The 23,642-nt window shown below is 52.0% G+C and overlaps 1 protein-coding gene across 3 annotated transcripts; it reads left to right on the top strand.

The window, feature by feature from the left end:
- The first annotated feature begins 666 nt into the window (after window positions 1-666).
- On the top strand, window positions 667-23,569 carry Slc12a4 (solute carrier family 12 member 4). Of its 3 annotated transcripts, XM_003472005.4 has the most exons (24): window positions 667-853; window positions 5,669-5,763; window positions 7,203-7,334; window positions 11,123-11,269; window positions 11,372-11,426; window positions 12,692-12,822; window positions 14,727-14,968; window positions 15,120-15,334; window positions 15,838-16,002; window positions 16,085-16,183; window positions 16,424-16,481; window positions 16,831-17,005; window positions 17,294-17,412; window positions 19,443-19,541; window positions 19,825-19,944; window positions 20,379-20,483; window positions 20,726-20,894; window positions 21,175-21,370; window positions 21,483-21,652; window positions 21,741-21,872; window positions 21,953-22,060; window positions 22,401-22,585; window positions 22,711-22,844; window positions 22,992-23,569. In XM_003472005.4, the coding sequence occupies exons 1-24, from the start codon at window positions 739-741 to the stop codon at window positions 23,081-23,083; spliced, it is 3,258 nt and encodes a 1,085-aa protein (XP_003472053.1). In that variant the 5' UTR covers window positions 667-738; the 3' UTR covers window positions 23,084-23,569. The 3 variants fall into 3 exon arrangements, with proteins under 3 accessions (XP_003472053.1, XP_063103601.1, XP_063103602.1); XM_063247531.1 differs by lacking the exon at window positions 19,825-19,944; XM_063247532.1 differs by lacking the exons at window positions 667-853; window positions 5,669-5,763 and adding an exon at window positions 8,139-8,385 and having other exon boundaries at window positions 7,204-7,334.
- Window positions 23,570-23,642: the final 73 nt, after the last annotated feature.

The following is a 23,642-nucleotide window of genomic DNA, read 5'->3' as shown; positions in this document are numbered from 1 at the left end:
GGGTGAAAAAAAAATCAACAAGTAAGTAAATGACTTGGGTAAAAGGACGGGGAGGGGGTAAAAATAAAAGATAAAACTGAGACGAAAGAACTAGACTTTAGGACAGTGTGCTGTCCCAAACAGGAAAACTGGGGCATGTTGGATGCCCCCTCATCCTCTACTCTCACCCCTGCTAAAGAGGAGACAGTCGCCGGCCGCCTCCACCAGGTTCAGTCTCCAGGGTCGCCGAGACACGGGAGGCAGAGAAGATGGTATTGGCACTGGGAGGAAGGAACCAGAGGTAGTGGAAGGGCCAGGGCCAGAGTAAGTGGCCTCTGCGGTCCTGGGCTATCCCACCTACCGTTACCGTTAAGTAACAGAAGTGCCGCCAAGCGCAAACGAGGTCCACGGCGTAGAACCCGTGCATCTCTACCGGATCCTTTACCCTTAAACCTGGACGCCCCCTCCCCATACAAGAACCGCCTGTGGGGATCAGAGATCACCCAAAGTCACACAGGAACCAGGACGTTCCCCTGGGGAGTACTCCCACCCGGGGTCCTCGGGTCACCAGGGCGCCCCCTTGGGGAGGAGCCGGCCGGAGCCCCTCCTGCGCCCCGCCCAGGAGGGGCGGCCCGGGGGGCGGGCGGAGGAAGTGAGCGCAGCGGGGAGGAATGCGAGCGGGCGGGGCGCGCCGGTTTGGGGTGGCGGGGACTTCGGCTGGCGGCCGGGACGGCGGGTGTGGGGAGCGGAGCGCGCGCGATGCCTCACTTCACCGTGGTGCCGGTGGCCGGGCCGCGGCGCGGCGACTATGACAACCTCGAGGGGCTCAGCTGGGTGGACTACGGGGAGCACGCCGAGCGGGATGAGTCGGACGGTGAGGACGCGCCCGGCTGGGCCCTGGCGGGACAGCGGAGCGACAGACCACGCGGGCTCGCGTCCATGCGCTCGGCGGGACTCGCGCGCGTGCACACGTCGGTGTGGGCTCAACTTTTCCTCCCCTGCGCCGACGCCACTCGCGGCTCCGCGCCACAGACTTGGTTTTCCTCGGTTTTCCTGGCCCGGCCGCACCCCCACTCCAGCTCCTCCCCTGCGGGCTGTGAGCCGCGGGCGGGGGCTGCAGACGTGGCCGCCCGGCTCGGGTTAGCGCCCAGGCGGGTCTCCGGCCGGCCTGCTGGGAGCACCGCGGAAGCACCGCTGCAGCCCTTCCCTCTTTGGTGAACCGCCTCCATTCTCCCGGCCCCCAGTGTAGGATTCAGCGTTTCTGCCCCTGTGGTTCCCTCCCCTCCATAGGTCATCTTGCTCTCAGGCCCGGCAAAGAGACTCATAGAGACCCATGTGCCTTGCCGAGGGTGCCTGTGTTGGCATTTTAGATCTATAGGCACAGCGGGCATGTGGGAAGCACAGCCACCGGGCCAGGCTTGTTTAGGCACTACCTGAATCAACTCGTTCAATCCTCCCAGCCTTTCCGTTGGGACAGGCACTGTAACTCGCATTTAGGAAATAGTGAAGGGAGGCGGGGAAAGTTATGTAACTCACCCCCGCCTCAGGCGGGGTTCAGTCCCAGAGACGAGATAGGAACCCCTTAACTCATAATTTGGGGATTAGAGCTGGACCTGGAGGTGAGCCCTTCTATCTTCCAGGTGCCTGCATCTCTCCACATCTTCTCCATCTTCTTACCCAGGATGCTCCCCACCCCAGTACTTTCCTTGCCACAGCCCATTCTGGTAGTGTAAAGAATGGGAACATGACTCTGTACAGTGGTGTGTGCATATGTAACTGCAAGTGTGTGCAGATGAGGGTGTGCATATGTAACTGTGCAAGTGTGCAGATGTGAGTATCACAGGGTGAAGGAACGCTCAGGTCAGAGCATGCACTTTTGGCCAGTTTCCTGCAGGGTTGTCTTTGATGAGGATGATGATGACTGGTGACAAATGCAGATTATGTTGACAGAGTAATGTTAGTGTAGTGTTAGAGATGGCTGTGTGTGGATGTGCCACAGGACAGTGGCACAGGCTGCTGGACATGGAAGTTGTTCAGGCTTAACAGCTGTGTTAGTACCCCCTGCCCTGCTCTTGTCTGCCCCTAGCCTTGTCCAAGGTATCAGAGCAGGAGCCAGTTTACCTGCTGTCCTAGGTCGGGGAGGACCTCTGTCCCCAGAGGCTGGGCTGGGCTGCCGACTTGGATCAGCCTAGAGCAGTGGGGAGAGAGAGTGGAGACCAGTCCCTGGTGTGCCCTGGGCTCTCACAGGGTGACTGGTGGGACCTGGAGCCACATTGGCTGAGACCTGCCAGATCCCTCCACCTTCGGTAGGCCAGCTCCTCCCACTACCCCCTTTCTTCTCCTCTAACTCCTTTTCAGCCAGACCTTGGCTGTATCTGCAAGATGGGTGACACCTTGCATCTTGGTGAGTGATTGTGATCCTTGTGGGTGGGAACTGTGGAGGTCAGGGAGCCACAAAACCAGTCAGCTTCAGATCCATCTCCTGGAACCCCCAGCTCAGGCCCACCTTTGTTCTGAAGGGTCAAGCAGGCCTGTTGGCCAGGAATGGGGAGGTCCTGCAGGGCCACCTCAGGTAGATGCCCCAGTGTACAGGGATCAGGAGGGTCACTGGTGTCTTCACAATTGCACAGGAACACACCTGTGCACCTCACAAGCAGCCCCCATCCCTGGCCATGCTCAGATTCACTAGGGTCTGCAAGGATGTCTGAGCAGCTTGGGCCTAGCAGGCGTGCCCGGACCTGCCCTGGAATTTTTGGAATAACTAAAGACAGAGCAGGCAGCTTGAAGCTGAGGGGCAGTACAACACAGAACCACTGCTTAGACTCTCGCATTCCCATAATCCCATGCGAGCTATCCCTAAATGAGGCTTTGGGACACTCCAAGGAGCGCCTGCTTTGTGTCTGGTATAGATGGTCCCTTTTCTGATGTCTCTGGGAAGTTGAAAGAGTGGGTTTCACTATCTGGATAGAAGAGGACAGGGCAGTGGTAGATAAGACAGCACAGAGAGCATAGGTTTCCCTGAGTTCTACAGGAGAAGGGCTAGGAATCTCAGCCAGGCTCCTGACAGTCTGAATGGCCAGAGGCTGGCTATGCAAACCCCGGTCAAGTTGTATACCCTGGACTGCTATGTTAAAGGATTATGCTCCTCTCTGGGGTTCATTCTGGATGTACTGGGGACTGAACTAGGAACAAGGACCTGCAGTTTAGCCTCTACTTGGCTCTAGTGGACCCTGGATCCAGATCTGGTCACCTTCACTGTATGGCTTTGTCTCTGAACCTCTCTAGGTCTTACTCTTGTTATCACTATAATGGAGTAAATGATATCTACTGGAACACTACTGTAAGGACCGGAAGCAATTTTTGGTTGGTTGGTTGGTTGGTTTGAGACAAGATATCCCTCTATAATTCAGGCTGGACTATGTAGTCCAAGGTGGTCTCAAACTCGAGATCATCCTGTCTCAACTCTTGAATGCTGGGATTACAGGCATCTACCACTATACCTGGCTAGAGGCAACACTTGGAAGGGCCATCCTGAAGTGATAGTTGAAGAAACAAGGGATCACCTGGGTCCTAGAAGACCTTTCTTGGGCACTTGGAGAAGGAGGACCTGCTTGCTTTGTGCTCAGCTGTGCATTTTCTGGATACCAGTGTATACTACTCAGAGAGACAAAGCAACAGTGGTGTAACAGGCTGCAATGCATCAGTTTAATTTTTTTTGTGTGTCAGTTTAATTTATAATTCATTTCCAACCTATTTCCACAAAGGGATCAGAAATACACAACAAAAGTGCCCCCCTAAGGGATTCAGGAGACAAGAACTCTGCGATTAAAGAGATAGTAATAGCCAAGTAAATTTAGCTTAGAGATTCCTGGCAGCCAAGGCAGAAAGAGAAGTAAGATGAGCCATTTTCTGTCAAAATGGATCTGATTTATTCAGAGGGGACATGTTTTTGTCACACAAAAAATCCAAGAGTAATTTTCAGACATTGAGGAGCTATTAATATAAAAGAAAACGTTACTGGGTTTTCGAGCTTTTCTTATGACTCCTGGTCTAATCCTAAGTAAGCAAATACAGGATGTCAGGGGGTCTGAAGATCTTTGTGACCCCACTGAACTTTAACATAACTTTTTAGGCTGAGTAGGCTTCTGGCTGCCTTTGTCCATGGTGCCATCAATACTGACCAGTGTGCCATCATCAAATTCGGAACTGAACTGCTTGGCCCACTAGCTAGTCAGGTAGCTAGATGAGGCACATGTGCAGCTTTCACATTCTAGGAGGAGGAGCTGACTACCTTGGAAATTGTCATGGGCACATTTTCTACAGTGCAGTACCTACTAAGTGGTTGTGGGCTTGCAGAGGGCTAATTAAATCACATGCTAACGGCAAGAGGATGTTTCAGATGGAGGAGGAGTGCATTAGTCAACATTCTCAGCTGCAAACAAGAGAAAGAAATTGTGGCCTGTTGAAACAGAAAAGATGCACACCACTCGTCTGATTGGTGATCACACCTCTGTTACCACTTCCTTCTACTCTCCAATCCGTCTACCCTCAGAACGGCATACTACTGCCATTCAGCATCAGAGTTGCTTATTTGAACCCAAATATCAGCTTTCTGTTGCTGTGAGACCTTAAGCCAATGCTGCAGCTGCCAGGCTGCCTTGGGGTGGGGTTGGGAAGGCACTCGGCACTGCTTGGCTTCTTCTGCCTGCTTGGTTGAAAGCTGGGAGTGTGAAGGGCACAAGGAATAAAGGCTAAGAAACAAAGAAGGATGCGTGATGGGAGGCCAGTAAAAGCCAAGCTTTGGGAGTTGAGACACATTTACCAGAAAAAGATGCATCTGGCAGTTTTCTGTCAGGTTTTCTTGGAGATAAGGCAAGATCTCACCAGCCCGTGGGGTAGATAGAAGCTGATAGCAGCCTCTTACTTGTTCTGGGGAAAACTGTTGGGATCTGGGCACCAGGAGGCCAACATGTGGCTCCTGCCTACAGCCATATTACTGCTTTCCTACCCTGCACATTCTAATACCCACCCAGCAGATGGGTGGGTAGATGGCCCTGGCCTAGACATCTACCCTTCCTCTCTACAGTGTTCAGGTTGTTTCCCAGCATGCCCTGGACTACCCTCCAGGGTGCACCTGCGTGGAGCCTGGTGGGAAAGCTAGCAGGCCACCTGCCGGCCATGTCATTGAAAGGAGCACTGTGCCACATCATCTGTCTGGTCTCTAACACCACTCCCTGAGGAGGGGCAGTCTGAGGGCAGGCCAAGGCTAAGTTCCTCACCCTGCAGGCCACATCGGCACTAGTGAATCGGTGCTGGTGTATCTGGGGCTTTCTCATTGGTGTGCTAAGCTCCAGAGGATGATGTCCAGGGTTTACTCACTTCTCCCTTCTAGCTTTTCAAGGAAGCCAGCAGAGTATGATGGTTTGGGGTTGGTTTTGTTTGTTGGTTCGTTGGTTTGTTTTTGAGACAGTGTCTCCCTGTGTATCCTTGAATTTGCTATGTAGCCCAGGCTGGCCTCCAACTCATAATGCCCCTGCTTCAGTCTTCCAAGTTACACCCGCGTCCAACTGCACCAGAGTGTTCTATAGAGTATATATTTTAGAGCTTGGCCTTGTAAGTTAGGAGACAGGCTGGGGATTCAAGAGGCAGCCACTAACCAGGATTTCTCTCTCTCTCTTTTTCTCCACAGGACAGGGTAACCACAGAGAAAACAGCCCTTTTCTTTGCCCCTTGGAGGCTTCTAGAGGAAGTGACTACTATGATAGGAACCTGGCACTGTTTGAGGTAGCTGAGCAGCCATTCTGGGCCACAGGTGTGGCGGGCAGGTGGGCGGGCAGGGGCCTGTCAGGGAGCCTCTCATCTGAGCAGAGTTTGGAGGATGGGTCTTCCTCTAGTCTCCTCATGTCTGCCTGCTCCCTTGGTAACCAGGCTGTGATTCCTGTTGCCCTTCAGAGTGAAACCACTGGGGGCTGGGGATTTAGCTCAGCGGCATAAGCGCCTGCCTTGAAAGCAGGCAGTTGTGAGTTCGATCCCTGGTACCAATAAAAAGGAAAAAGACAAAAAAAAAGAAAAGCTGCTCACAATCCTGTCGTTGCCATCTCTGTGACTCTTCACCTGTATCTTCTTTCAGCCCCTCAGCCTCTCAAGGACTCTTGCTGGTTGCCTGTTCCAGCTCTGTTCCTCACTAGTTTGCTGAGGCCTAGTCCTTCCCCCTTCGCTTGCCCCCCACCCTCCATATCTGTATCTCAGCAGACATCTCTCTAGAAAATTTCCCAAATGTATGCCTCTGAACTTGAATTTTATCCTTTCTAGACTCAATCTGAGAAGTAAGATTTAGTTTAAGACATGGCTTAGGCTGCTAAACTCAGACCCACATATTCACCTGCCTCATGCCTAAGTATTGTAGGCTTCCCTGTCTCTCTAAAGGCCTGCATCTTCACTTCTCACACACACCGCATCCCCGTGTGTAGGGCCAGAAAGGAACTGACCAACAGGAAGGAGCTAAATGTGGGCAAGAGGAAGGTAGGGGCTCAGCATTGAGAAGACCATAATGGCAGGAAAAGCCGAGGCCCTGCTGGGGCCTAGAAGGCCTCTGATCTGGGAGAGCAGCAAAGTTCTGCAATAAAGAACTTGATCTCCCTCTCCTCGCAGGACAGGCTGGGCACCAGGATCTTATTTTGAGGCTCTTCACAGGATACAGGGTCTGTGGAGAGACCATCCAGGAAAATTGGGGTTTGAGCAGATAAGAGAGACCTTTCTTATCCCAGATAGCCTTCTTTTGTCTTCCTTGGTTCCCAAAGGTGACTAGAGTGGTTTTTTTTCGAGGGCAGGTGTGAATCCCAGAGGCCTAGTGATGGATGGCTAGGAGGTAGCCAAGCAGACCAGGCAGGAGGAAGGGTAGGATTCGCCTGCCTGCCTGTATGCCTGCCCTTCCCTCAATCCCTTGAGGCGGGTAGTTTTCACAGATGGGCTGGCAGTGATTGCAGCCAAGGTGGGGCAGAAAAAAGCTGCCATTGGGCTGAGCCTTTGAGTGCCACGTGCTGGGGTGTGGTGCCCACACCTGCCCGGTTGTCTGGCCTGGGCTTCTCTAGGCAAGAGCAGGGATCGGGTCCAGGCCTGCCTGAGGGCTTGGCACAGGACCATAGGCCAGGCTGCTGGCTGCATGCAGGTAGCCTGGCGCCAGCCTGGCCTGTTGCCATCTTGCCCTGTGGCTCTGTTTACAGGAGGAGCTGGACATCCGCCCAAAGGTATCATCTCTCCTGGGCAAACTCGTCAGCTACACCAACCTCACCCAAGGTGCCAAGGAGCATGAAGAGGCTGAGAGTGGCGAAGGCACCCGTCGGAGAGCAGCCAAGGTGAGCCAGTTATGATGTGGACCCAGAAGCCACACCTGTGATGACAGCCAGAACACCATGGAAGTGGTTTTTCCCCACTACACCAGGAAGAGGGGATGCCAGGCATGCAGTGAGAGAGGATGAGCATTGAGGGCTCTGTGCTGAAGGAAGCCTCAAGGGGTGGGCCAAAGAGGAGCTCCCAAGGGAGCAGAGGGCCAGGTGGGCCCTCAGAAATAACAGCCCACGTCGTGAGGCACCATGCTAGAAATGGGTCTGGGTTCTCACATTCTCCCAGCAAGCTGTGAGCTGGAAGCCAGACTAGTCTGTAGCCCAACTGCTGGGGAGGCTTGGGAGGATGGCTTGAGGCCAGGAGTTCAAGACCAGCCAAGACAGCATGGCAAAACCTAGTCTCAAAAACAAAAACAAAAAGCTGTGGGGCAGGTGCTGTGATTGTATTCATCTTTTTTTAGCCCCAACCATAGCTCACCCAATCTGTTAAGCCCATCTCTTGGCTCTCTAAGCCTGGATTCTTTGTCTGCCTATCTGTCTGTCTGTCTGTCTCTCCCCCTCCCTATTTTTATTTTTATTTTTGGCAGTGCTAGGGATTGAACCCAGGGCTTCATACATGGTAGACAAGCGTTCTGCCTCTTCTTAGCTACATCCCTGATCTTTTACTGTTTTTGTTGTTGTTTCATTTTATTGTTCTGAGGCAGGCACTCACTATGTAATCTAGGCTGGCCTTGAATTCTCCATCCTCTAGCCTCAGCCTCCCTAGTGTTGGGATTAATTATATCTCACCATACCTGGCTCCTCTTCATTTTTCAGATGAAGAAACTCAGTGGCAGAGCCTTCAGTAACCTGCCTGAGATCAGTGCATAAACCTGGGAGAAAGATATGTGTGCTGACTGTGGATGTAACCAAAATGCCAGATCACTGGCATCACATCAGGGTAGCTAGCCAGGAACCTGGTCTTCTCCTAGAGCAAGTGATAAGCCTCCAGCCCTTCTCCAGGTTGGCCCAGAGCTCCATTGGCAGAACCCTGTGGCAGCCTCTGGGCTCCTTGAGTACCAGGGTAAGGAAACACATATGGGTGGTAGCAAGCTGGTGCTTCCCTAGGGGGATTCCTTGTCCCTCTCCCTGTCCCATCACCTGCTCACATTCCAGGCTCTGCCCTTACAGTCCTCCTCTGACTTAGGATGACTCTTGTATCCCTGCTTGGCTCCTATATATATGGGCCTCAATTTAACCAAGTGTGGAAATTTCCTGTGCCTTTTGGTTTGGCCCTCCCTCTCTACCTTTGGCTTCCTTGAGGTTTGGAAAGGGCAGCTCGTTTGCAAGGAGCTGGGGTTTGGTCCTAGTGTTTTCACTGCAAGTCAGCACAAAGCAGAAGAAACTCCTGGTTGGGGTATATCAGGTTCTCAGTATCAGACCCATTTGTGAGTTCTGGACCCTGCTGGTATGGGCCCAGGAGAGAGGGTAGACCAAGGTGAAGTGCACCTCTCACCTTGCCCTTCCAGGAGACAAATCAGCCCACTCTTCAGAGAGAACAGCTAGTGTCTTGAGGTTGCACAGACCCAACCACTGTCCTGTCCAACTAGTTAGAATTGTGTTGGTATGTTCTGAACTAAAGATAGTGCAGAATCCCAACTATCTCAGGTCATGCCTATCCAACTTTGCAGGAGCGAGTCCCAGCTCCTGACAGGTTGCCCACAGTGGGTGGTAGGATTCATGAGAAAGTGCCTCATCATGCCTGTTTCTTTAGGGTGAGGCAGGGAAATGCTGCCTGAGGGTGAAAAAGCCCCCAGGGAAAGCTGGTGCACATCTCAGCAGGACTATAGAAGGGAAGCCTGGGTTGGTGAGGGGCTGTGGTCCTTTGGTCTAATAGGGAGCGTGTGAGGGTATTGGGGTCCAGCCTTGGCTTTGCTGCCCCCCTCACTGGACTCCAGGGTGACATTGTAATAGGGTGCTTATGGGCCGCAATACCATTAGCTTTTCCATGGAAGAAGGAAGAGGCTGGTCAAGTCTAGGGGAGTCAGTAGGAAGCTGAGGAGCTGTGCCTCATCCATGGCTTGCTCTGAGCTGGGGCCTCAGAAAAAAGGGTTGAAGCAGGAAGGGTGGGCCTCCACCCCATGCCAAGACCCAAAAGCAGCCTGTCCCTGGCAACTACTCTGGCTTCAGCTTAGTGACCTTCTAAGGCTGCCAGAGGTTATTTAGGGATGCAGAAAGCATTTCCGGCCCTGCCCTTTCCCACACTGCCCTTTTCTTAGAATGACTCAGCCTAGGATGGGGGTGGGACTGGCAGTCTCGCTGCCACTATGCAGTGGGTAGTATCTGAGAAGAACTCAGATGAGCCCAGATGCACTACAGATCACATCACTTACACTGTCCTGTGTCTGTTCTTGCCCAAGCCCTTCTGAGGTCGTTTAGGCTGCATGCAGATTCTGCCCCAGGTCTGGACCCTGCAGGAGGGGTCTTGTGGGCACCTGCTTTCTCACCACCCCAGCTTCAGGGCAGAGACAGCTTGATTGGGCCTCCAGTGGATGTTCTCAGGACTGGGCTGTACCACCCCTGCCTGTGAACACACAGCTTCTACCCTGGCCCCCTGACTGGCTCTGCCTTGCCCTGACTGCCTTGAGAAATCCTGCAGGATCTGCATGTTTGGCCTTCCTTACCTGCCCTCAACCAATCTCCTCTCTGTGGGGTTTTCCCAACAGGATGTACAGCTGATTCTAAAGCACCACTCACCCTCCTTTTTGGGGACCTGCAGGGCCTGCTGGTGATAGTCCAGTAAATGAGTCAGTATGATTATGGGGCATACTAGTAAACCATTGATTATGGTGACCAATAATGACCACTGCCATTAGTAGGTATATTGATACTAAAGAAGAGAGAGTACCAGTTCCATCTAGCCCAGGGGAACTTCCAAAGGTAATAGTTAAACCTCCTGGAGGCTTCACTGAAGATGAGTCTCGGGCTGGGGATTTAGCTCAGCGGCATAAAGCACCTGCCTTGCAAGCAGGCAGTCGTGAGTTCGATCCCTGGTACTGATAAAAACGAAAAACAAACAAAAAAAAAGAGGAGTCTGGTAGATAGAGTGAGCAGGGCCAGTGTAGCACATGCCCAGGTTCAGAGGTGTTGAGAGAGGACTGTGGGTCAGGATTGGGGCTGACAAGGCAGAGGCAATGGGTAATATCTGGTGGCACAAGCCAAAGAGTCACCCATACTCTGCGCACTGGAGTAGAGGACGTTCCAGAGGGCTTTCAGAAGAGATGAGATTGGACTTGCAAGGGGATCTCTGGTAGCAGAGAGGGCTGGAGCGTGGAGCCCAGTGGCCTGGTGTACTGCCCTACTTTCAAGTTCTGTGGCTGGGACAAGGCCAGCCTCGGGGTGGTGGGGAGGCAAACTGAGCAGGTCTCTGTATCCATGTGGACTGAAGTAGGGGGATTGTAGAATGCCAAGGATAATGCCAACTTCTAGGACTTTGGTTTGAGTTCTTGGAACCTGCTGAGTGAGAAATCAGGGATCTGAGCCAGATTCCTCTTTCTAGAAGTTTAATGGAAGAGAGGAAGGGAAGTAAGTAGCAATATCTTGAGAAGTTTAAGTTTTAAAAGCTCACATATGGGTTTTAGAATCAGGTTTTTATAACCTCTCAATCCCAACTATTTTATACAAGTCAGTAGAGATGTCGTAGCTGTGACTCCCTGCATACTGCACTGCAGGTCAGGGCTGCTGAGTAACTAGGAGCTGCCCTCTGTGGTGCATCCGGGCCCCTCTGATGCTCTGTGCCCCCTCCCTTCCTGCCCACATAGGCACCCAGCATGGGCACTCTCATGGGGGTGTACCTGCCCTGCTTGCAGAATATCTTTGGAGTCATCCTCTTCCTGCGGCTAACCTGGATGGTGGGCATGGCTGGAGTGCTGCAGGCCCTCCTCATCGTGCTCATCTGCTGCTGCTGTGTAAGTATCCATAGGGCCGGTCGCCTTGGGCTGGGCATGGGCCATGGTCTCCCCATGGAGCTTACTTAGATGAGAGGCTCATCCAGGCCCTTCTTCCCACAGACCCTGCTGACAGCCATCTCCATGAGTGCCATTGCCACCAATGGTGTGGTTCCAGGTGGGTGAGCACCACTTCAAGCCAGATGCAGAATATGTATATGTATCGACATATGTAATGTGTATATATGTATGTGTGTATGTATATATATATGCTATGTGTATGTATATATGTGAAAATTGCTCTTTATCAGATATATATGTTATATAGATACATATGCTTTTTGTGGGGGGATTACTATGGACTAAAAGCAGGGTCTTTATACTGAACCATATCCCCATACCTTTTTATTTTGAGACAGAGTCTCACTAAGTTACCCAGGCTGGGCTTGAATTTGTGGTCCTGCTGCCTCAGCCTCCCGGAGTGCTGGGAATATAGGCATGAACTACCACACCTGGCTGTCCTTATATATGTGTGTGCATCCATGCATTTCTCAAATACTGGCGACACTTTTTTAAAAACAAGGTTCTGTGTGAGAGGATAGGATTTAATTTATGTGATTATTCTCCTGTCTGTGGGTTCTGCTGTTTTGCAATTAGAAGCACTATCGTCATGAATAGCCTTGAACACTAATCTCTGTTCTTGCTGCTGGCATTTCCCTTAGGAGAGTCCCAGAGGTAGGATTATGGGATGAAAGGGATTGACCCTTTTTCAGATTTCTTGATTCCTATTCCTTGATTTTAACCAAAGAGGTTTTATCAGAGCAGTTGCAGTCAGTAATCTGGAATCACTCTTGGCTCTGCACCTTTGCCACCCTTGGCCCAGTTTTAACTCTTAGTCTCACCAGATGTGTGAATCGGATGGAAGCACAGATTTAGGGCGTGCCATGGACACTTATGCTGCCACCTGCTCAGGGTCCTGAGAGGGGGCAAAGAGAGATTAAGAAAAAATTATAGGCACATATTAAAAGGAAAACTGGGACCAGGTAGGACCTGATCTCTGATGGAAAGGCAACAACAACCCAGCATGGTCTGCTTCTTTATTTGTACACTGTAAAAAGGGGGCCAAAAGTACAAGGTCTCAGTATTTTGCTGAGAACTCTGAAAGCAAAACATTCTCAGAGCTATCTGTGCTAGTTACCAGGGAAGAACACTGAGGCTGGACTGGCCTTGCTTTAGTCTCAACAACTTGTTTACATGGCTCACCTCCTGGTGGGAGGCCTATGGTGGGCTGCAGGGACCAAAAAACACTAGACAAGATGCTGATCCTGTGCTGGTTTGTATATGAGAAAAGCAGCCCCTGTCTTGCATGGTTGTGAGGGCTTGCTGGGGAAGGAACCTCCTTAAAGAACCAGCCTTGACCTTTGTATACTTTCTCTGCTGTAGCTGGTGGCTCCTATTTCATGATCTCCCGCTCACTGGGGCCGGAATTTGGAGGTGCTGTGGGCCTGTGCTTCTACCTGGGAACAACATTTGCAGCAGCCATGTACATCCTGGGGGCCATTGAGATCTTGCTGGTGAGTTGGGCTAAGCCCTGGTAAGTTCCAGATGTGTCCTTACGGTTCCTTTGGACTCCACACAGGAGGCCCCACTCTGTTTGTACTCCCTCTGTGGCCAGGGCCTGGGGTTATACAGTGGGAGACCTGGCGAAGGAAGGATCTTTGCTTCATCCCCTGCTAGTTTGGGCCAGGCAGGGAAGGGGCCTGGCTGCCTTGTCCTTAGCATGGCTATCTCATCTGCCCAGGCACTGTTGCAGCCATGGCAGGAAGTCCACCATCTGTTGCATTTAGCATGAGTGACACAGAACACTTCCTGGGCTCATGTGAGTTCTGGCCGGCTCTGTCTCCCCCTTCATATGCAGCTTCTCCTTGTCTCTAAGTCAGGTTGAACAACTGCAGGATGCTGTGTGAAGGTTGGGACCCCCTCTCTGAGACTCTTGGGTCCTGTCTCAAACTCAGCCTTCACTCCACTGAACCACCAGGGCTGGGGAACCATGGGGAGCACAGGTTTTCCATACCTTCAGGGCTCCAGAGAGTGGGAGATATTTACAGACTATCCTATACCTCATCATCTGTCTGCAGCATGGAACTTGCGCCTAGATCTGACTTTTGAAAAATTTGCTTTCTGTTTCTCATATTTCTTCACATTTATTAGTTGAAATTCTGTAAGGAAATATGTCCCTTCTCCCCCAGGGTAATTATATGGACTTCTGGATATTTATTTTGCTTTCTGGGTTATTGGTCATAATCCAGTACTACCATTATTTGTTTTGCTATTCAAACTTTGGCCCTTCTGCTACTCAAGTTGGTACCTATTTGTATACTCATTTGTTCTCTCGCTCTCTCTCTTCTCTCTCGCTCTCTCTCTTCTTTTTTTTTTTTTTTTTGAGACGAGCTCTTGCTGTGTAGTTTAGCCTGGCCTCAAACTCACTGCAGTCCTGCCTCCACTTCCAGAATGCTGGAATTATAGGTATCCATCACCATACCCAGCTCTCTTTTCTTTTCTTTTCTTTTCTTTTCTTTCCTTTTTTAATAAAACAGCTAAATGACATACCATACCCATTGAAAGAATATACTATAACCTGAGCATGGTGCTACATGTACCTGAAATCTCTGCAGTATGGGAGGCTAAAGCAGGAGGATTATAAGTTGAAGCCCATCTTGGATAACTTAGTCATTTAACAAAAAAATAAACTAGAGGCGTGGACATGTAGCTCCATGTTAAGGCCCTTGTTTTACTCTCCAGAACAAAAAAATAAAATAACGGGGCTGGGGATTTAGCTCAGTGGCATAAGCGCCTGCCTTGCAAGCAGGCGGTCGTGAGTTCGATCCCTGGTACCGATAAAAAGAAAAAAAAAAAGAAGAAGAAGGAAAAAATAAATAAATAAATAAAATAAGATATGCAATTCATCAGCTTTTAGTATATTTACAAGGTTGTAAACATCACCACAATCAATTTTAGAACATGTTCAGCACCCCTAGAAAAACTAGGTTAATTAACTCTGTTCACTACTAGCGCTTGGCAGTCCCTAATCTGTTTACTGTCTCTATAAATTTCTCTTCTGGGCTTTTCCTTTCTGTTCTTTTTATTCCCAGTACTGGGGATCAAATCTGGAATCTTCACACTGAGCTATATAGCCCATGCCTATTTTTATCTTTTGAGACTGGTTCTCACTAAATCACTAATTTCCCCAGATTAGGCTCAAACTTAAGATCCTTCTGCCTCAGCCTCCCAGAATCCTGGGACTATAGATATATATCACCATCCTGGTCTGAACATTTCATATAAACAGAACCATACAGTCTTTAGTCCTTTGTGACTGACATTTTTTTAGATATACTTTTAAAAAGAAAACCATAAGGCATGTTTTGCTTTTCAAATAAGAATATTAGACCCCTTTATATCTGTCTTCTTGTTTCAGACCTACATTGCCCCGCCAGCTGCTATATTTTACCCTGAGGGTGCTCATGACACATCAAGTGCCACCTTGAACAATATGCGTGTGTATGGGACCATTTTTCTGACTTTTATGACCCTGGTGGTGTTTGTTGGTGTCAAGTACGTGAACAAATTTGCTTCACTCTTCTTGGCCTGTGTGATCATCTCCATCCTTTCCATCTATGCTGGAGGCATCAAGTCTATTTTTGACCCTCCTGTGTTTCCGTAAGTAACTTGGTCATGTATCCAGGCATTACATTGGCATCCCTTCCAAGTGGAAAGCCTTTGATGCAGAGCCTTGGGTCCCCCAAGACTGCAGGGTGGGAACAGAAGGAGGCCTCCAGCTGAGCAGGTACTGATGCTCCTGTCCCTACAGGGTATGCATGCTAGGCAACAGGACCCTCTCCCAGGACCAATTTGATGTCTGTGCCAAGACAACTGTGGTGGACAATGAGACGGTGGCCACCCAGCTGTGGAGTTTATTCTGCCACAGCCCCAACCTTACCACTGACTCCTGTGACCCCTACTTCCTGCTCAACAATGTGACTGAGATCCCCGGCATCCCTGGGGCGGCTGCTGGCGTGCTCCAGGGTAGGTCCTCCCTCCTGCTCCTGAGCCCACAGGCCGGGCAGGAGAGCATAACAGAGCCATCCTTGTCTGGCCAGCTCAGGAATAGGGGGCAGCTTGGCTGCCTTCCCAACTCAGCAGTGTCCTCTAGCCTGGCTCCAGGCAGCTGAGTTTTAGGTGAACAGAGGCTCTTTGGCCAGCATCCCAGGCCTGCAGCAACCCTGGAAAGTGCTGGCAGCCCTCTTCCCTTGGCCATCAGTCCCTGATGTGCCTGGAGATGTTTCCACAGGAGCCATAAAGGGCCTCTGTGTGGGAGGCAGGCAGTGGTGGTGGGACTCTGGCTGATTTTGACTCAGCCACCTTTGTCTGTCAGACTCCTAGCCAATAACTTCTAGCAGATAGTAGCCACTGATGCTGTCCTCCAAGTCCCCAGAACTTCCTTGTATCTGTAGGCTACAGCTAGGCTGCCCTAAACTGTCCTGGGGAGGGCAGTGGGGTTGTGATGGTGATGCTGATGCCCTCCACAGAAAACCTGTGGAGTGCCTACCTGGAGAAGGGCGAGGTTGTAGAGAAGCGTGGGCTGCCCTCCACAGACACTCTTGGCCTGAAGGACAATCTGCCCCTGTACGTGGTGGCTGACATCACCACATCCTTCACGGTGTTGGTTGGCATTTTCTTCCCATCTGTAACAGGTGAGTCCCTCTTACCCACCCAACCAGCCCTGTCCCCAGGCCTGGGAAGCCCCCTGAGGGAGTCTCTCTTATGTTTCTGAAGGCATCATGGCTGGCTCCAATCGCTCCGGGGATCTCCGTGATGCCCAGAAGTCCATCCCAGTGGGGACCATTCTAGCCATTGTTACAACCTCACTTGTGTGTATCCTTTCCCAGGCCTGGGGCAGGGTGGGGGCGACTCCTCAGTCATCATGCAGATATCATGCATGCCTGCCCCCATAAACGTGCACACACACCCACTTGAGGTGCACACATGTGCACCCACAGAACCCTCGGCGCAGACAGGCCATGTACAGAGGCTGAGAGGGAGGCCTCTGAGGTCCTGTGGGGAATGAGCCCAGCAGCTGTGCAGCGAAGGCCTAGCTTCCTTGACAAAGTGCAGACTTCAGCAGTGTGGTTCTCTTTGGTGCCTGCATCGAGGGTGTGGTGCTCCGGGACAAGTGAGTGACCCACATCCCTCCTGTATCAATGCCTCAGCCTTTGCCTCCCCTCATACAGCCTTCCTGCCATGTTCCTCATCCTCCTTAGGGTGCTGGCTGCCCATGGTGGTCTGTGCCACTAGATGGGTCAGGAACCCTCCAGGACTTGCTTCTGAGAGGATGGTGACATTGGGATCAGGGTGAGGGCAAGGGGCAGGGGTGCAAGGATAGGAGCCAGTGACCAGCTTTCTCCACCAAAGGCCAGAGTTCTGTCCCATAGCTTTCCTTCATAACTCCTGACACCTGTCTCTGTGAGAGCCCCCACCAGGGGCTCCTTACCTGAAACATGGTCTGAACCTGGCCCCGGCAGGTATGGGGATGGTGTCAGCAGGAACCTTGTGGTGGGCACACTGGCCTGGCCTTCACCCTGGGTCATCGTGATTGGCTCCTTCTTCTCAACATGTGGTGCTGGCCTCCAAAGCCTCACTGGGGCACCGCGCCTGTTGCAAGCCATCGCCAAGGACAACATCATTCCCTTCCTGCGGGTGAGCCCCACAACCTGGCTGCTCCTAGTGCCTCACACTGGCTGGGGGAGAGAGGAAACCCGGCTGCAGCACAGCCATAAGCACCTACCAAGAGTTACCCTGGTCTTTCCTGCTGTTGGCAGAGTTGCTTAGGCCCAGCATCCTTATGGCCTGTGTGAGGCTTATCCAAGACACAGAGGCCTGGAAACTTGTGACCACCATACAGATAGACTTGGGGGTGTCCTGCACCTTATGGACCCAGGCGTGGGAGAAAAATGGTAGAAGCAGCTCCTTCTGTGGTCCCTGCAGGTATTTGGCCACGGGAAGGCAAATGGCGAGCCAACGTGGGCTCTCCTCCTGACTGCACTCATCGCTGAGCTGGGCATCCTTATTGCTTCCCTCGACATGGTGGCCCCCATTCTATCCATGTAAGCTGGGACTAGGGCAAGGGATGGTCTTGGGAAAAGATCTCAGAACTCCAGTACCCCTCACCTTGAGCCCCCAGCATCTCCTTATGATCCTGCTTGATGTTTCTTTTTGTTGTGTTTTTTGGGGATAGGTGGTTTGAGACAGGATCTCACTATGTAGTTCAGGCTGCCTTGAACCCACTATGTAGCCCCAGATAACCTCAAACTCACAGCAGTCCTCCTGCCTCAGCCTCCTGAATGGTGGAATTACACACTCAGCAACCCTGCTTGATGTTCAGGGAACTGGGCCAGTCTGTGTGGAGAGATGTTTTCCTGGCAGGACTCAGCGTACTCCTGCCTGGCATCTATGTAGAAACTAAAGAAAACAAGCTTCATGTCCCACTGTGGGAGACTCCCCTGAGTAGACCGGCAGACTTGTTCCTTGGTACCCTGATGATGCTAGCACTGCCCCATCCATCTTTTTTTTTTCCCTTGCAGTAATAGAGATTGAAATCTGGCTCTTGTGCATCCTAGGCAGGACCCTACCACCAAAAAACTACATCTCTAGTCCTGTCTATTGTGAGATGGGGTCCCACTGAGCTCAGACTTGCAGTCTTCCTGTCCCAGCTTCCCTAGTAGATGGAATTAAAGGGGTATGCCTCCATGCCCAGCTTATCCATTGTTTTCAAGGTTTTTTGCTTTTAAAGTTCTGGAAGCAGCTGGGCAAATGACTGTGCCAGTGCCTGGCAGGTGGTAGTCAGCAGGGGCAATTCCCAGGGGTCCCCTGAGGCAGAATTTTTTCAGATCCTGTGTTTGGCCCTGCCTGTGTTGGGGTCCTTGCATACTCTGCTCCATTGCAGTGGTCTTTGCTTGTGTAGTTATGAAAGACCTACCCCTCACTGCCTGCTCATTCTATAGACCTGGCAGGGGTCTGCTCATGCCAGGCATGCCATGTCTGGACTCTTGTCCTCTCAGTGCACACCTGCAACTGTTCTTGCCACAGTCATCTTGAGTAGTGACCCCTCTTGCCCAAGCCAGAGGATAGAGTTCAGCATTTATCATGAAACTTTCTGGGCAACTGCTGATGAGAATTACCTCTCGTGGCAGCCCTCCTGTCTTCTTGTTGCCCTTCCTCTTTGTCAGCTGACCGTAGAAGTCGATACCCCACCTCTCACCCCCTGCTCCTTGGCTGCCTTCCCAGGGAGGCTCATGCAGTGGGCTTTACCCTTCTCTGATTCCAGCATCCACTGCAGTGCCTGTGTGTCTCTAACTCAGTGCTTTCACTTGGTTCTTGACATCTTATTTTTGCAGTTCCTGGTGATTGAATCCAGGGCCTTTACACTGAGCTACCTCCTCCTGTATTTTATTTTGAGACAAGATCACTAAATCACTAAGTTGCATAGATTGGGCTAGAACTTGCCATCCTTTTGCCTCAGTCTCCCAGGGCATGCATCACCATACCTGGCTGCCTCATCTTCCTTGATAACTTTTTTTTTTTTTTTTTTTTTTTTTTTTTGAGACAATCTCGCTGTGTAGCCCAGGCTGGCCTTGAACTCACTGTGTAGCTCAGATTGGCCTTGCACTTGAGGTACTCCTGCCTCAGTCTCCCAAATGCTGGGATGACAGGCATGCACCACTATGCCCAACTCCTTGTCATCTTCTTGACCTGCTCCTCTTGCCCACATGCATGACAGCCCCCACAGTTGTCTAGATCAGAGGCCTGAATATTGTCTTAACTATTTCCACTAGGTACTCCCCAAAATTCCTCAGTACCATCCTATTCATGTATTCCCTGGCTTGCATCCCCTCCCTCCCCCTCTGCTGGTGGACACTTGCCAATTTTCTTTTTCACTTGGCTGTGAGGACACCTCCAGAATAACTCTACCTGCATCAGGCCGTGGCAGTGGGTGCTGTGAGGCTGAGAAAATGCGACCGAACCCATGCAGGATGGGAGCGTGGTGTGGCCGTTTCTGGTCCAGGGCCAGCCTGATAGGAGGTACCTGAAAGTAACAAGGAAGCCGCTGTACACCAACTACTTCCTTGTGCTACAGGTTCTTTCTGATGTGTTACCTCTTTGTGAACCTGGCCTGTGCTGTGCAGACACTCCTGAGGACCCCAAACTGGCGGCCTCGGTTCAAATATTATCACTGGTAAGTACCAGTGAACCCATGAGCCAAGTTCCTTGACGTGGGAGATACTGGAGAGTGCAGGAGTCCCATTCTGATGAGGTTTGAGTTTCCAGGGCAGCAGTTATCTTCATGAAATGCTATGAAGAGGGAGATAGTAACGCTGCATGTTTTAAACTATTTCTTGTACCCAGTTTGTGACCTGCAGCCTGACAGGGCCTCTTGGACATAGGATGGGCTATGTTCTGGGGCCTCCCTCTAATTCCTAATTTGCTCTAATTCCTTCTTTTCCCTCACTCTGGCCTAGGGCGCTCTCCTTCCTGGGCATGAGCCTTTGCCTGGCCCTTATGTTCATGTCCTCCTGGTACTATGCTCTCGTTGCCATGCTCATTGCAGGCATGATCTACAAGTACATCGAGTACCAAGGGTGAGTGAAGGGCTGCTACCTGGCCTACATCAACAGCGCCTAGAGCACTAAGCAGACAGTCTGAATGTTGGCTTGTGGAAGGCGCGGGGCCACCTTTGCTGTATACCCTGGTGGTAGGGCTGGAAGGCTGTGAGGGCCTGGCCCTCTTCCATCTCACATTCACACAAACAGAAATCTCTAGAATGTCTGGTTCAGCAGTAAAGCACTTGCTTAACATGTGTGAGGCCCTTGGGCCAGGGATTTAGCTCAGTGGCATAAGTGCTTGCCTTGCAACCGTGCAGTCTGGTGTTCAACCCCTGGTACCGATTAAAAAAAAAAAAAAGAGGTGATATGTGTGAGACCCTGGGTTCAGTCCCCAGTACCACAAAACAAAAAAGGAAAAAAGAAATTTCTGGATGGAACCAGGGTTCACCAGCTTATGGTGGTATCTATAGGGCTGAGAAGGAGTGGGGTGACGGTATCCGAGGGCTGTCGCTGAGTGCTGCCCGCTATGCGCTGTTACGGCTGGAGGAGGGGCCTCCTCACACCAAGAACTGGAGGTGAGTTCCAGCTGACAAAGAGCCATCCCAGGGTCCTTAGGGAGCACTGTAAGGATGGGAGGGTCAGGAGGTGCTGGCTTCACTTCTCTAGTCAGGTTATGTGTCCTAGATTGCCAGGGACACCCTCCGACCTGCCAAGCCCTTAGGTTCATGTTACCTAAACCTATGGGGGCCATGTTCGGAGAAGGGAAGAAGAGGGAGGACTTCCTGAAGCCCGGTCTCAGTCTGCCTCCCCACTGCAGGCCTCAGCTGTTGGTACTGCTGAAGCTCGATGAAGATCTGCACGTGAAGTACCCACGGCTCCTCACCTTTGCCTCCCAGCTTAAGGCCGGCAAGGGCCTAACAATTGTTGGCTCCGTCATCCAGGGCAGTTTCTTGGAGAGCTATGGCGAGGCCCAAGCTGCTGAGCAGGTGACTCCTAGGGTTTGGGAGGAACTGAGCCAGACCAGTGGTATCTGAGCTGCAGCTGGCACATAGGGAGGGCACGTGGCCATCCAGGTGGGCAACACTTTGCCACCTTTCAGCTGGAACAAGGAGTTAGAGCTGCCCCATCTTGAGAACATGGCTTCTGGATAAGCAGCTTGTTTAGGCCTCCCCCACCCCTAAGTAGTTAACTGCCCTAGGACCCTGGGAAGGATCTCGACGGGGTTGCTGGTGGCCTTGCTTTCTGATGCTAGTGTGTTCCTCACAGACAATCAAGAACATGATGGAGATTGAGAAAGTGAAAGGCTTCTGCCAGGTAGTGGTGGCCAGCAAGGTGCGTGAGGGACTGGCTCACCTCATCCAGTCTTGCGGCCTAGGCGGCATGCGGCATAACTCCGTGGTGCTGGGCTGGCCTTATGGCTGGCGACAGAGTGAGGACCCCCGTGCCTGGAAAACCTTCATTGGTGTGTGAGGGGCTGGGCCAGGTGGGCCAGGTGGACCAGGGGCCAGGGTCATGTGAGATGGCAGAAGCCAAAAGGCTACAGGCTGGTGGTCACCTATGTCCCTCCTCCCCAGACACTGTGCGTTGCACGACAGCTGCCCATCTGGCCCTCCTTGTGCCCAAGAACATCGCCTTCTACCCCAGCAACCATGAGCGCTACCTGGAGGGCCACATCGATGTGTGGTGGATCGTGCATGATGGTGGCATGCTGATGCTTTTGCCCTTCCTCTTGCGCCAGCATAAGGTGGGCTGGGCAAGTGAGCATGGTGGGAGCAGCTGGGCTCATGGAGCGCCAGGGGTGTGTGAACCAGCCCCTCACTCCTTTGCCACAGGTTTGGAGGAAGTGCCGAATGCGCATCTTCACAGTGGCCCAGATGGATGACAACAGCATTCAGATGAAGAAGGATCTGGCCATCTTCCTCTACCACCTCCGCCTTGAGGCTGAGGTGGAGGTAGTGGAGATGGTGAGTTGCCCTTCCCCAGCCTGGCCCTGAGGATGTAGAGGACCACACAGTCTAATCCTCACAGCTTCCCCCCTCCCCAGCATAACAGTGACATCTCTGCCTACACCTATGAGCGCACCCTGATGATGGAACAGCGGTCCCAGATGCTGCGGCAGATGCGGCTGACCAAGACCGAGCGGGATCGAGAGGTGGCTGCTTTGGTGTGGGTTGAGGGCGGGTGGCACAGTCAGACCTTTGGAGACACTATCAGGTGAAGGCATCAGAGAGACTCCTCCCAAGCCTCATTGTGGTGCACACCCATAATTTTAGCACTCTTGAGAGGCTGAAGCTGGGAGAGAGGAGAGATTGAGAGATTGGGGTTGAGACTAAGATTGAGAAAAAGAGAAGGAGGGAAAAGGAAGAAACTGACTGACCCTCCTGAGCCAGAGGGGTCATAACTTACCCTCCTGGAGGCAGAGGGGTTATGACCCACCAGCCAGGACCCCCTTTTCCCAGGGGCCCAAGGCTACCTCCCCTGGTTGTCCTCAGGCACAGCTTGTCAAGGATAGGCACTCGGCTCTGCGTCTGGAAAGCCTGTACTCAGATGAAGAGGACGAGTCAGCAGCAGGGGCTGACAAGATCCAGATGACATGGACCCGGGACAAGCACATGACTGAGCCCTGGGACCCCAGCCATGCTCCTGACAACTTCCGGGAGCTGGTGCACATTAAGCCGTAAGTGCTGCAAAATCAAACTCAGCTATACTGGAGTCTCAGGTGGAGGCAGGGAGGGGCCAGACAAGCTGTGTGGGAGTCTTCCTTGCTAGATGACTCCCAGTGATCAGATGCATTACCTACAGGGACCAGTCCAATGTGCGACGCATGCACACTGCTGTAAAGCTCAATGAAGTCATTGTCACACGCTCCCATGATGCCCGCCTGGTCCTACTGAACATGCCTGGCCCACCCAAAAACAGCGAGGGTGATGAGAATTGTATCCCTTTTTGAAGAGGCAGACAGTGGGAGATGGACATCTTGAGGTCACGTCAAGTTCCCTGGCTCCTCCTGGGTGGGGGTGGCCTGAGGTGGCCCTGGGCTCCGCTGGGATCTGCCATTGGCTCCTTGACCTGATCCCCTGCAGACATGGAGTTCCTTGAGGTGCTGACTGAGGGCCTTGAGCGGGTGTTGTTGGTGCGTGGTGGTGGCCGAGAAGTCATCACCATCTACTCCTGAGCCCAGTATGGTCTCGTGACCTGGAGTCGGGGTGTCCAGGGCAATAGCCCTCTTCCCCCTATCACCTACTTGCCAGCTCTGCTTTGCCCAGCGTTTCCTTGGACCAGCTTTGCTAGGTCTCCTGGAAAACCAGGCCTGGGCCTGGCAATGGAGATGGATTACAGGTCCTATAGGACCCTGGGAGGTTTGGGGACTTACCCCTCCAGTACCCCAGTATACCTACCCTGCTAGAGAAGTCTGGTAGGAACTCACATGGAGTTTGAAGGCCCAGCCCGCCCCCAGGACACTATTTATTGTATATTTATTGTTTGTATGTCACCATCAGAGAGGAGGGAAAGGCAGCAAGGGCGGGGATCAAGTCCAGCCTGCCTGCAGGAAGACCTGGCTCAGGCCACTGTGGGCAGGGACTCCCACCAAGCCAAGCAGAATGGAGCTGGCTGAGCTGAGACCTGACTTTTTTCAATAAAACATTGTGTACTTCTGGGCTTCCTGCTGCCCCGGCTGTTTCCTCTGGCACCAAGGGAGAAAGGCAAAACTGAACCCAGGCCCAGAGCTGGCT

The sequence above is a fragment of the Cavia porcellus genome, unplaced genomic scaffold (genome assembly GCF_034190915.1).
Source record: "Cavia porcellus strain 051 isolate PalLab524CR breed Dunkin Hartley unplaced genomic scaffold, mCavPor4.1 scaffold_4, whole genome shotgun sequence".
NCBI classification, from domain to species: domain Eukaryota; kingdom Metazoa; phylum Chordata; class Mammalia; order Rodentia; family Caviidae; genus Cavia; species Cavia porcellus.
Note: the sequence above shows the minus strand (reverse complement) of the source record. Positions and strands in the feature narration are given on the sequence as shown.

Coding starts and splice junctions, on each gene's coding strand:
- Slc12a4 (XM_003472005.4), top strand. CDS start 739: ATGCCTCACTTCACCGTGGTGCCGGTGGCCGGGCCGCGGCGCGGCGAC. Junction 17,006..17,293: donor ACATCATTCCCTTCCTGCGG/GTGAGCCCCACA, acceptor TGGTCCCTGCAG/GTATTTGGCCACGGGAAGGC. Junction 22,061..22,400: donor AGACCGAGCGGGATCGAGAG/GTGGCTGCTTTG, acceptor GGTTGTCCTCAG/GCACAGCTTGTCAAGGATAG.